Source organism: Phalaenopsis equestris, unplaced genomic scaffold (assembly GCF_001263595.1).
Source record: "Phalaenopsis equestris unplaced genomic scaffold, ASM126359v1 Scaffold234060, whole genome shotgun sequence".
Lineage (NCBI taxonomy): Eukaryota > Viridiplantae > Streptophyta > Magnoliopsida > Asparagales > Orchidaceae > Phalaenopsis > Phalaenopsis equestris.
Window position 1 is genome coordinate 119,447 of NW_018251986.1, and position 11,924 is coordinate 131,370.

The 11,924-nt window shown below is 30.9% G+C and overlaps 1 protein-coding gene across 1 annotated transcript in view; it reads left to right on the forward strand.

Moving 5' to 3' along the window:
* Window positions 1-8,911, forward strand: part of LOC110038824 (chromatin remodeling protein EBS-like) — a 32,244-nt gene extending 23,333 nt beyond the window's left edge. Inside the window, exons 4-5 of the mRNA XM_020743737.1 lie at window positions 7,697-7,835; window positions 8,593-8,911. Of these exons, the coding sequence (XP_020599396.1) occupies window positions 7,697-7,835; window positions 8,593-8,619 (166 nt within the window). The 3' untranslated portion in view covers window positions 8,620-8,911. The remainder of the gene's footprint in view (window positions 1-7,696; window positions 7,836-8,592) is intronic.
* Window positions 8,912-11,924: the final 3,013 nt, after the last annotated feature.

The window sequence follows — 11,924 nt, forward strand, 5'->3', positions numbered from 1 at the left end:
GCTATGGGCCCTGGGGGAGGGGGGGGGGGGGCTTGGTTATGGCTTCATGAGATTTTTTTTAAAAGACCCTATTTTAGTTCATTTAATGAGATCGGATTTACCTTCTTGTTGGATTAAATGTTGGCTGAAAATATACCTATAGTAAATGGAGATTTGGCTTTGATTCTTTTGGGGTTTTCTGCTTTCATTTTTGAGCTGAATTGATTGGCTCGGTTTGGGGTTTTCTGCCTTCATTTTTGAGCTAAATTGAGTGGCTCGGTTTGGGGTTTTCAGCCTTCGTTTTTTTGAGCTGAATCAATTGATCTGGTTTGGAGTTTTCTGCCTTCGTTTTTTTTTAGTTTTCTGCCTTCGTTCTTTTGAGTTGAATTAACTGGCTCGGTTCGGGATTTCCTACCATTGCTTTAAAGCTGGTTTATTTGGGGCTGATTTGGTGGCATTTTATCTCTTTTTTGTCTTTACCCGTGAGCTTGTTTGGGTTTGTTTGGAGCTGGTTTGGTGACTTGTGAAATAAAAAAGTTTATATAATTTCATTTTGAAGAAAGTATGGGATTAATATAAATTTAATTCAATAGGGGTTTGGAAATGCGCAAAATTGACATTTGGAAAGGATATCCTCCTCGGGATTGATCCGATCATTTTTTTTAACGAATTTAAACGTTTTAGACCGATACATTCATGATTTTATTTTAAGCTTCACTGATTTGGCTTGGTTTTAAAAAATGGATCAGTCTTCTTTTCGTTCGTTTTGTTTTCTTTTTTTTAACGGTTAAGTTAAAAATGAGGATTTTCGATTTAATTATATTCATAAATGATTTATAATCTCAAGGGAAGTAGGAGAGAAAGAGAAAATAAGAGAAAATTAAAATTGAAATTTGAATTTTTGGGATGATAAAATCTAAAGAGGAGATATGATAGCGAACAATCCACCTTTTCTTTTACATAAGAAAAAATGAATTGCAAATTGGAAGACTAGTTGAAATCGGAAGAAATGAGAATTTAGATAACGATTGAGAGATTAGTGGACTTACACTTAGATCCCTTAAGCTTTGAATCAATTTAAAATCCAATTCCCTTAACTAGGATTGAAGCACAACTCACAACTATTTTGCCAAAATTATGAGTTTACCCCTAGGTTTTAGGAGCCTGATAGCGAGCTAAGCTAGATCTATAGATGTTTGAGGGTTAGTGGAAAAACACTTAATTGAGATTAGACACTTTAGGATACTTCAAGTTTAAACTAAAGTGCAGACATCCTAGATCTTAGAAGCACAACTTAAGAGATAGTTTATCATCCTAATCTTCAAATGACCCTAAGAAATCCAAACATCTAACCTCAGTTTAGGAGATAAGTAGGACACTAGACACGAGGGTGCACTAGATTGTGACTCATGACTGATTTAATTAAATCAAATGATGAAATTCTTACCCTAACTTGACCAAAACTGAAACCCAATGCTCCGGGATTTGAGTTTGTCCTACACTTAAATCCTTCTGGCTATTGGGTACATTCCAATATCACATATAAATTTCCTACTCTTGGTCTTTTATATGTGGTATGGTATTTCATTTTATTTGTTTATATTTTCTCTACGATTTACCTGTTTCTGTTAAGTCTTTTTCAGGTCATATTTTCCTCTTTTACACAGCGCATAATAGCTAAATTTAAAGGAGCAATGAACCTCTCAGGTGTATAGTTTAATTTATATTACAACCTTTTATTTTAAAGCAGGTTATATTATTTTCATAGCTTGTTATACTGCTTCCCCAGCATATTATACTACTTTTTATAGCACGTTATGCTCTTCTTTCAGCATGTTATATAGATAGTTTAGGATAACCTAGTGGTTAGGAGCATGTTCAAAACTAAAACTAAACCAGGAGGTGCTACTACGAGGAGTTTGGAGCGAACATCGTGGGCAGCGCAACGAGGAACAATTTCCAGGTGGATCTGCAGCAACGAAACATCTTCACATCACATGAACATTTTCACAACACTATACACTTTCCTTAGTTTAAATAACAACCTATAGGATCACTCTTTAGGTTTTTTTGTACAATTTTGTTGTACAATTATAAGTCCTAACGTTTTAGGATTCCGAGGTTACCGTACGGTACGGTGTAAATCCTCCTGTCTTTTAGGCTATTTGCACAGTCTGACGTTGTGCAAACATAAGTCCTAAGTCTTAAATAATTTGCAGTATTGAAATATCAAATAAACACCATTTCAAAGACATAAAGCCAAACAATAGGATAATTGGGAGTTCACCGGGGCTTTCCCCAAATTTGTGATATCCCCTACTTTTCTTCCCTTTGGATTCCTTAAATAATTTTTCCTATTTTGAGCCATTCACATTTGATTTTCCCATGTCTAATCGTGAAAACCTAAACTTTGAAATCTTGAAGGCAAAATCACCTGATCTTAATCGATTAAATGACTCTCAGTCATTTAAGATGTAATTAACTATAGGGGTTTGCTTCTATAGAGAACCAGGAACTCAGATAAAATAAACCTTATCTAATCCTCGTATTATGTAAGGGAACTTGTCGGCAAATAAGACAATTTCGCAGACCGAACGGATGTCACAAATTCTTTAGTCTAGGTGATTGAACTCCTATTACAAGTGATATTTATCCTTCAGGATAAGTGTTTTACTTGTAGTATCGTATTCATTCGTCTAAACTATTTAAAACGTGAGACCCGTTTGGTTTCACCTATTTTAAGATTAAAATATTACTTTTTTTTTTTTTAATAAAAAGGGTCATATTCATATTTCAATTATTTTGAAAATCACAAAATTATTACTTTTTTTCAAATCATAAAGTTATTTGAAGTGATAAAGTTAAATTAAATAAAAGATTTTAAAAGATGTATAAAAAAAAATAAAAAAAATAACGGCCGACAATGCCAATAGGGTAAAATTTATCCTTTATTTAATTTAGAGAATAAGCTTAAATAATCCTCAGTTCTTAGGATTACAGTGATTGTGGGTGTGTGTGTGTGTGTTTTTGTCCATTCTTATTACCTATAGGTAGTTTTAGCTTTTAGATTTTAATGGATAAGATTTACTAGGTTAGGATCTAGGATTATGGTTTAGTATTTTGAATAGATATGTTATACAAGGTTAGGATTTATGTTTTTTTGTTAAATGTTTTCACGTGTTTATGATATAGGATTTAAGATGATGGAATTTTTAGAGTACTTTTTGTGCGTGGATGAGGGGCTAGCTATTAGAGAGCAGGCTGGCGGGTGTGGGGGGAAGAGAGGGGTGATTTAAAGATATTGGTTGTATTAAAGAGCTTGGTTAAAAAAAAGTGGTGGTTGTGATTTTGTTGAGTTCTATTTCTGTTATGGGGGGATTAAAGTAGAGGAAATATGAGATTTATGGATTTGAATTTTAGTTGCATCAAAATTTCCTAAAATTTAGTGATGCCAATAGGGTAAAATTTATCCTTTATTTAATTTAGAGAATAAGCTTAAATAATCTTTCAGTGTTAGGGGATTTTAGAACTAAAAAGTTGTGAATAAAGGTGTGTATATTATCACAATTAACCAAATGGTGGAGCTTAAAAGTTTAGAGAGAGAAAGGGTGATTTAAAGATATTAGCTGTATTAAAGAGCTTGGTTAAAAAAATGAGGTGGTTGTGATTTTGTTGAGTTCTGTTTTTGCTATGGAGGAGAATAAAGTGATGGGGGATAGAGAAATATGAGTTTTACGGATTTGAATTTAATTTGCATCAAAATTTCCTAAAATTTAGTGCTACCAATAGGGTGAAATTTATCCTTAATTTAATTTGGAAAATCATCCTTCAGGCTTGGGGGATTTTAGAACCACCAAGTTGTGAATAAATTTGGTGTTTATATTATCACAATTAACCAAATAGTGGAGCTTAAAAGTTGAGAAAGAGAGAGAGAGGTGTGATTTAAAGATATTAGCTGTATTAATGAGCTTGGTTAAAAAAAAGAGGTGCTTGTGATTTTGTTGAGTTCTGTTTTTGCTATGGTGGGGATTAAAGTGATGGGGGATAGAGGAAATATGAGATTTATGGATATGAATTCAGTTGCATCAAAATTTCTTTAAATTTAGTGATAGCAATAGGATGAAATTTATCCTTAATTTAATTTAGAACATAAGCTTAAATAATCCTTCAGTCTTAGGAGATTTTAGGACCATCAATTTGTGAATAAATTTGGTGTGTATATTATCACAATTAACTCAATGGTGGAGCATAAAAGTTTTACAAAATCAAATTATGGAAGTATTAAAAAAAAAGGAAATTTAAATGATAATGAATGAACTTGATATGATGAGAGAAGTTAGGAAGATCGTAATTAGAGTATGGATATTGGTGAAGTGAATTTTAACTAGTTTTGACGTGGCAGGGGGTGGGGGGGGGGGGGTGTCGGGAATTTAATTTATGATTCTTTAAAATAATCTTGGGCTCTGATTCAATTTGATATAGAATGAGGCAGCACGACAGTCCTTGAAGCCTTGAATAAATTCACGGGAAGAATCAAAGAAAGGGAGTTGAGCATAAACTAGTAGGTGAAATGAAGCATGTCAAGTATCATTTCATTCAGCCATTGTTTGCTTTGTATGCCCTTTTAGATCTTGTTAATAATAGAAGATTTTACAATTTAAATACTAAACTTTTCATTATCCTAAACAACTGACAGGTAAATGTTACCCTTGATAGTTACAATAAGGTCTATCAAAAGAATTCAAGTAAACGGCTATGAGATGATGGTTGCAAACAGAAAGACATACCCATGAGGATTTCATTGATTTCTTATAAGTAGTCTCCATTGCAACGCTATCTTGTTGAATTGCAGATTATGATTCCTTAAATAATGCTGGACTCTGATTTCTTATAAGTGGTCTCCATTGCAACGCTATCTTGTTGAAGCCTTGAATAATTGGAGGGTGAGAATCAAAGAATGGGAATTGAACATAAGCTTGTAGGTGGAATGATGCATGTCAAACATCATTTCATTAATAGTTATAGTTTGCTTTTACATGCACTTCTCTATTTATAATAAAGGATCTTACAATATAAATACTAAAATTTTCATTATCATAAAAAATTGACAAGCGATAGTATTACTCTTTAAGGAAATATTATAGCAATTCAACTAAACGGCTATGACATGATAAGTATGCCATGTTTGTTCTGCATGATTTTGTTTATCCCTATTATAGTCAGGAATTTCCAAGCAAGAAAGAAACACAACACATAATGAGCAAAGCTATCAAGAGAGTTTTCTAAGTAATAATGGTAGGAATTTTTTTATTAAGAAAGTCATCGAAGCATTTATTTTAGTAAAACTAGAAACTTCATGGTGGTTCTGGATTGGGTCTGATTAGAGATTGATAATGGTGCCTGATTGGTTTCATGATGATTTTGCTTTGTTGCTTTTGCATCCTTTGTAATAAAGAGCTAAGTGTTCTACTACTTGTTGCTTAACAATGGCAACGATAATTCCGTTGTGTCGAAGATAAATTTGTTGTCACTATAAGGACAAGTTTCTTATTTTGTTTAGTTTGACTTTCATTATAAGTGTGTATTAAAGTTTTAATGACGAGGTTTTGTGTTGGATTTTCCCTGGAATATTATTTTAGCCATTAGTTTGCTTGGAAACTGTCTGGGCTCGTTTTAAGGATTTTATAGTTTTCTGTAAAATAAAAGGTTTCGAGCTGAACCCCTTTTCATTATGTAGGTGAATCTTTTGTTGATGTTCCACACCTACTTTAAATACTTTTTGTTTCTAGATGTACTTATTTTTTATAATGTTGGTAGGTATTATGCATATATTTTTCCTACTTTATGATTCATTATCATGTTCGATGTATTCTTGCTCAAATATTAAATTAGTTTCTCTAATGACGCCTATGATTTGTTGGTTGTGTCTACTTTATGATTCATTTTTAAGTTTGATGCATTCTCTAACAAATATTAATGATCTCTAAAAATTTATGTGATTTGTTGATTGTCTAACTAATCTACGCCACCTCTATTTCGGCATGAATTTAAGTTAAAATTTCGTGTTAAAAATGAATTTCTTCGATGGACATGATGCAAAATAATAAATATTAGAGTGGTAAAATATGGAATGATAGATTGATAAATTGTGATAGAAAAGTACCGCTTAGAATGAAAGAAAAATTTTATAAGATGGTGGTGAGACCTGCAATGCTTTATGGCGCCGAATGTTGCCTTTTAAAAGAGAAGCATAAAACTAAGTTAAGTGTTGCCTTGAGAATGCTTAGGTGGATGAGTGGCTTTACACTTAAAGACAAAATGTGAAATGAATCTATCTGTGATAGGGTGGTGTGGCTCCAATGGAGGACAACATTAGAGAAAGTAGTCTTAAATGGTTTGGTCATATTAAACTCCGACCATCTGATGATCCGATTAGGAGAGTAGTTGTTTTAGAGTAGGCGGACAAAATTAAAGTGGCTTTACACTTAGAGACAAAATGTGAAATGAATATATCCGTGATACGGTTGATGTAGCTCCAATGGCGGACAAAATTAGAGAGAGTTGTGTTAGATGATTTGGTCTCATGAAACGCCGACCATCTGATCCGATTAGGAGAGTAGATGTTTTAGATTTGACTTATGTTAAGAAAGGCAGAGGTAGACTTACAAAGACTTGGGCATGTTGTATAAAAAATGATCTCATTTTTTTAGAATTAAATGAAAATATGACACTCAATAGCACTCAATAGAGAAAAAGGATTCATGTAGCCGACCCCACTTAGTGGGATAAAGTTTGGCTGTTGTTGTTGTTTGTTGAGTGAATGGAGGGCATCACTTATTCAAGCTATTGTAGTGGAAAGTAGGTTTACATGATTTGGGCATGCATAAATGAGGGTTAGAAGAGGCATTTAGAAATGTAGTTGAAATTTTTGGAAGGATTATGAATGGACCTAGTTGGATCAAAATTTATTTAAATTGAAGCTGTGCAAATAATTTACAAAATTAGATTTTACATTTCAAACACTCGACAAGAATAAATGGAGAACTAAATTTCATTAAAGCTAAAGCCCAAGCGGTTATGTTAAGATTTGTGATGATGATGTTGATAATAGATGTTGCTCATTTTGTAAAAACTCTCATTTACTCTATTTTCCATCTTAAAAAATGTATTTTTTATCGTCATTGATTCTCCACTGCCACCATTTTTGTTTTCTATATATATATATATATAGGTAATTTATCCCGTGGCTCTCACTAGATGCATCAAGTTCATCTGGCATATTTGAACGAAAAGGAAGGCTTCATGTTTCTGCATCAGATGTCCATTTGAAATAAATACCGCTGTTTTCTTTGCAAATTGGAAAAAAAAACTTTTGTCTACGTTGATTTTTTTTTTTTTCTGAGAAAGTTGTTTACTGTTGGTTTCTGTTCAACTGGTTAATATGCAGAGTTCTGAAGTGTTGATATCTTATGTTTTTGGCCATCATTTGTTTTGTGGCATTGCCCTTGACCCAGATGATGGGCCGTAGCTCATGTCAGATAAAAAAGAAAAAAGAAAACAAAAGAAAATGATACTTCATTTTTTTTTTCTTAATTACGAAGAAAGTAGTTTTAATCATTATAAAGTTTTCAAGGTTTCATATTTATTTTCTTTGCTTGCAACCCTTCATTGTCAATTGCAGGAAATGTATCTTAACTTGCAATACTGTTTTTTGCAGGTTTCACCCAGTATGTATGGGAATGACAATTGAAGATGCCAAAAAGCTGGATCATTTCCTTTGTTCAGATTGTTCCTCTGATGATGATGCCAAAAAGTCTCCAAATGGGTTTCTTGATTCCTCAATCTCTGAGCCAAAGGTGAGTATTATGCTGATGATCTTACTTTAATGTTTCTTTTGTATAAGTTTTTATAAAATAGGTAGCAGGCGTGTGCCAAGTCTTTTGATTCCCACCCTAATACCATTGAAGAAGTATGACTAATTTTTACTACCATGTTGATACACTTTATTGTTCTATTCTATCATTCTAGCGTCAATTGATAATAAGTGTTGCGCCATTTCATCTGGTAAACAGTTATACATTTTAATTTGGTGGTTCATTCATATCTTGTAATTAAAGAGAGAAGATCAGCTGAACTTTTCTTGAATAGGCAATTAAAGGTTTTGTGCAAAGTAAAGCTTTGACAGTGGTTCTGTTAATTTCTATTTTAGGACAAGATAAATACATATTCAATAATTATTGTATGCTTCAGAAACTGAAAATGATCGAATCACATTGCTAATAATTAACTGTATGTGGGATCTTGGATAAGTATTTAACTCCCTTATTTTTTATTAATGCCATATTTTTTTCCTACCAGATTGATACATGTGCTCTTCCCATTCCTCACCAATTTTCTGAACCTTTGGTTCTCTCATCGCTATCATTTTTTTTATTTGCTTCACCATGAATAAATCAAACAGGAAATATGAACCCAGTGCAGAATTTAATGTCCTTTGAAGTTATTAGCAATTTCATGAAAAACTTTTATTTCAGCATATTACTAATTTCTCTTTTGTGATTCATTTGCTTCCATGCCTATATGAAATTCATCCCCTCATTCGATGTCCTGTAGGTTGAGACGAAGAGGCGAAAGAGGTAAATTAGATCCATTGAACGTTCTTCGAGATGGCAGTTTGTATGTTTTGTTATCCTTCTTATTGTGCTTAGCTTCCTCTATCCATTGTTGTTTATGTGGGAATTTGTACAGCGCAGAGGGACAGTAGACAAAAATATATTTAATAATAATAAAAAAAATGGTGATGTTTTCTGCTGGCAAGTTGCTGTGCTGAAATCATGTAGGGCTTTGGTCTGATATTTTCCTATTTAGCAGGGTATTTCAAGAGCGTTTGTTTTCTCACTGCTACAGTTTTCATCCAAAACTACGAAAAAAAGCCAGCTTATTTTACTCATTTTTTTTAACTTTCTGTTGCTTTGGTTTTTATATGGTACTTATAAACTGCTGCATATTATCAGGTTAAATCTTAGAAATGATTATATGATATTGTCACTAATTTATGGATATGGTATGGCACTTTTGTTCTATGTTAACTGGGAAAAATATTACATTAGAACTCCTAATGTAGAGCTACGTTCGGATTGAAATATCCGCTGTGTTACGGAAATATTTTATCTATGTTATTTGTAAAAATGATGTGTTATTTGAATATTATATGGTGTTATTTGATTATTTTACGGTGTTATTGGAATATTCCATCGCGTTACTTGATTTGGGGCTGAAGTCATAACACATCATTTTTACAAATAATGCAGATGGAATATTCCCGTAACATAGTCGAATATTCCAATCCGAACGTAGCCCTACTTTGGGAGCCTGATGTAATAATTTTCTATGTTAACTGGTGGTGAGCTTATGCTTGCAGTATTTGATTTTTGATCTAAGGAAACATTTTGTTATGGTTGTATACATACATACGTACCTAGGGTTTAGTATAGATTAATTGTAAATTGTTATTATTTTAATGAATAGGTGGAGCATGTTCCATTTATGTTACATGATCATTAAAAACTAGAATATAGACTCATTTCTTTTTGGGTAAAGTATAGATTCATTTTAATAAATTTTCTATTGTGTTGACGTTCTTATAAACATGTAGATTGTTAATTTGGATGATACGGCCACATTGGCATGCATTGAATGTCGCTATATTTCCTTTAAATCAAATGCATAATGTGCCTTCATGAAACTTGAATGATGGCTACATGCTGTCGCTGCCAAGCTCTTAATTTTTTTTTTTTTCATCCAATGTCATCCAATGTCAAATGCTGTTAAGGGATGTTAATTGTGTTTTCAGTACTGAAATTTGAATTAGAATGTTTTTTATTTGAGTTAATATAAATCAAGTTTATTAATTTTAAGAAATTATTTTTTTATTAGTAATATTATATGTATAAAATCTCAATTTTTGCCATGTCTTTGAAATAATGTATCAAAGCAATTTGTTTCAAGTTTATGTAATTGCATTTTGTACGCCTTTTTTATTTTTATTTTTTAAAGTTCATTATTTGCTGCTATAGCTTTTAGACGCATGATTATATTTTAGAGATAATTGCATGCACAACACTCAAAACATTGCTATTTACAAAATTTATGCAAACTTTGTTTTTCTTTTGAATTATGAAATCGATGTATTTATATGTCAGGATCAAACTATTAAGAATTTTTAAACTATTGAGAATTTGATAAAAGTTATGGCATGGGATATTATCATGAAGAATTTAAAATATAATTAACATACTATGCTAGATTTTATTGATATGGGATCAAATAATGATTGTTAAGAAATATGTTTTTTTTTTCAATATCTTCATTTAGTTTGTTGTTTTTGTTATAGGTGAGCTGTGGGAATTAGCCTTTTTTAATTTAAAAAAATTGACTTTATAAGTAAAAATTATTACTTATTTATGGTATGTTATAACTCAACTTTGTTTAAATAATACTTGAATGAGCCTTGAACTATATCTAAAAAAAGTTTGAATATAGACTATAAGATTCAAATATGATTTGTAAAAGAAAAGAATATGGTTTTAGCATAATTAAAAAAAGGTTCAAAGTGTTGGAGTCTCTTACAATCATGGATTGAATAAGAATGGAGTAAAGTTCAAATAAGATTTCATTACCATTTGAATATGCACAATGTAGTACTATATTAGAGATATGAAAACATCTCTAGCATAGTAGTGCAATTAAAGATATAGATCCATAGCATAAGAGTATAATTCAATAGATAAAATAAAATCTACACAACAAATTAAATTGAGAAGTTGATAAAATTGGTTAAGTAATCATGGGAAGGTATTAGAAGATATTGTAATCATACTCATTTGATATATGATAATATCATTAGGAACAAATTTAAAATCATTAAAATTAAATTTTCTACAAGATAACCAACATTATAAACTAGTGCAATTTACCTATCAGAAGGTGAATATATAGGTGTTTGAAGAACATTAATATTCAAACTCTTTTTGTGAAGCACGTCATAATAATAATTTGTTCCCCTTAGTATGGCAAACATATTAAAAAAAGTCACCTATTATTGATTTTAGAAACACTTTTATATTAAATATCAATCAATGCAAAATTCATTGATGTCAACTGTGTACTTCTAATGTTGAATGCAATTATAATATTAATCTTAAATTATTTAAATATTTCTTCAATCACATTCAAGCTATATATGAGATTTAATTAAGCATTATATTGCCTCTTTTCATGTATGATTAGATAAGACATCATTAAACCCGAAAGAACACCTACTATGACATTACAATTATTGAAGATAACAAATGTATATGTGAATGATACTAATAGTTTATTGTTGATATTTGAGGAAAAGCACCAAGGTCGACTTAATCAATAAATTCAGTGGATCAGAATAGAAAATGGGTTGAAAGTTTTTATGACTTAAATCTTGTTTAATTCGACAAATGAAATTGCTCAAAATTAAATATAAATTTATAAAATTATTTCATTCTACTATGATTTATTTAAAGGCCTATTTTTTAATAAAATAACTTTTAATAATTCTTCCAATTATATATGGATTAAGTTTTTAGCAATTTCATTATCTCAAGCAATATTCATATTCAATTCAAGTGAACATTATCATATATAATACATGCATTTATGATGCATTATCCATTTCATTTTAATCATGTCATCTTTTAAGCATGAAGTTATTAAATTATTAAAATTACCTTTTGGATTAACATTAATAGTGATTTTCTCTCTCCTAAATAATTTCATGATAATATCATCATATCATAACAAAATTTATATGATTTATTTTTAACTCTTTAATTCATCAATACCACGAGAAATTCACATAAATTAATGTGTACTTAAATATGAATAAAATATTAATATAAACTATTCTTTAA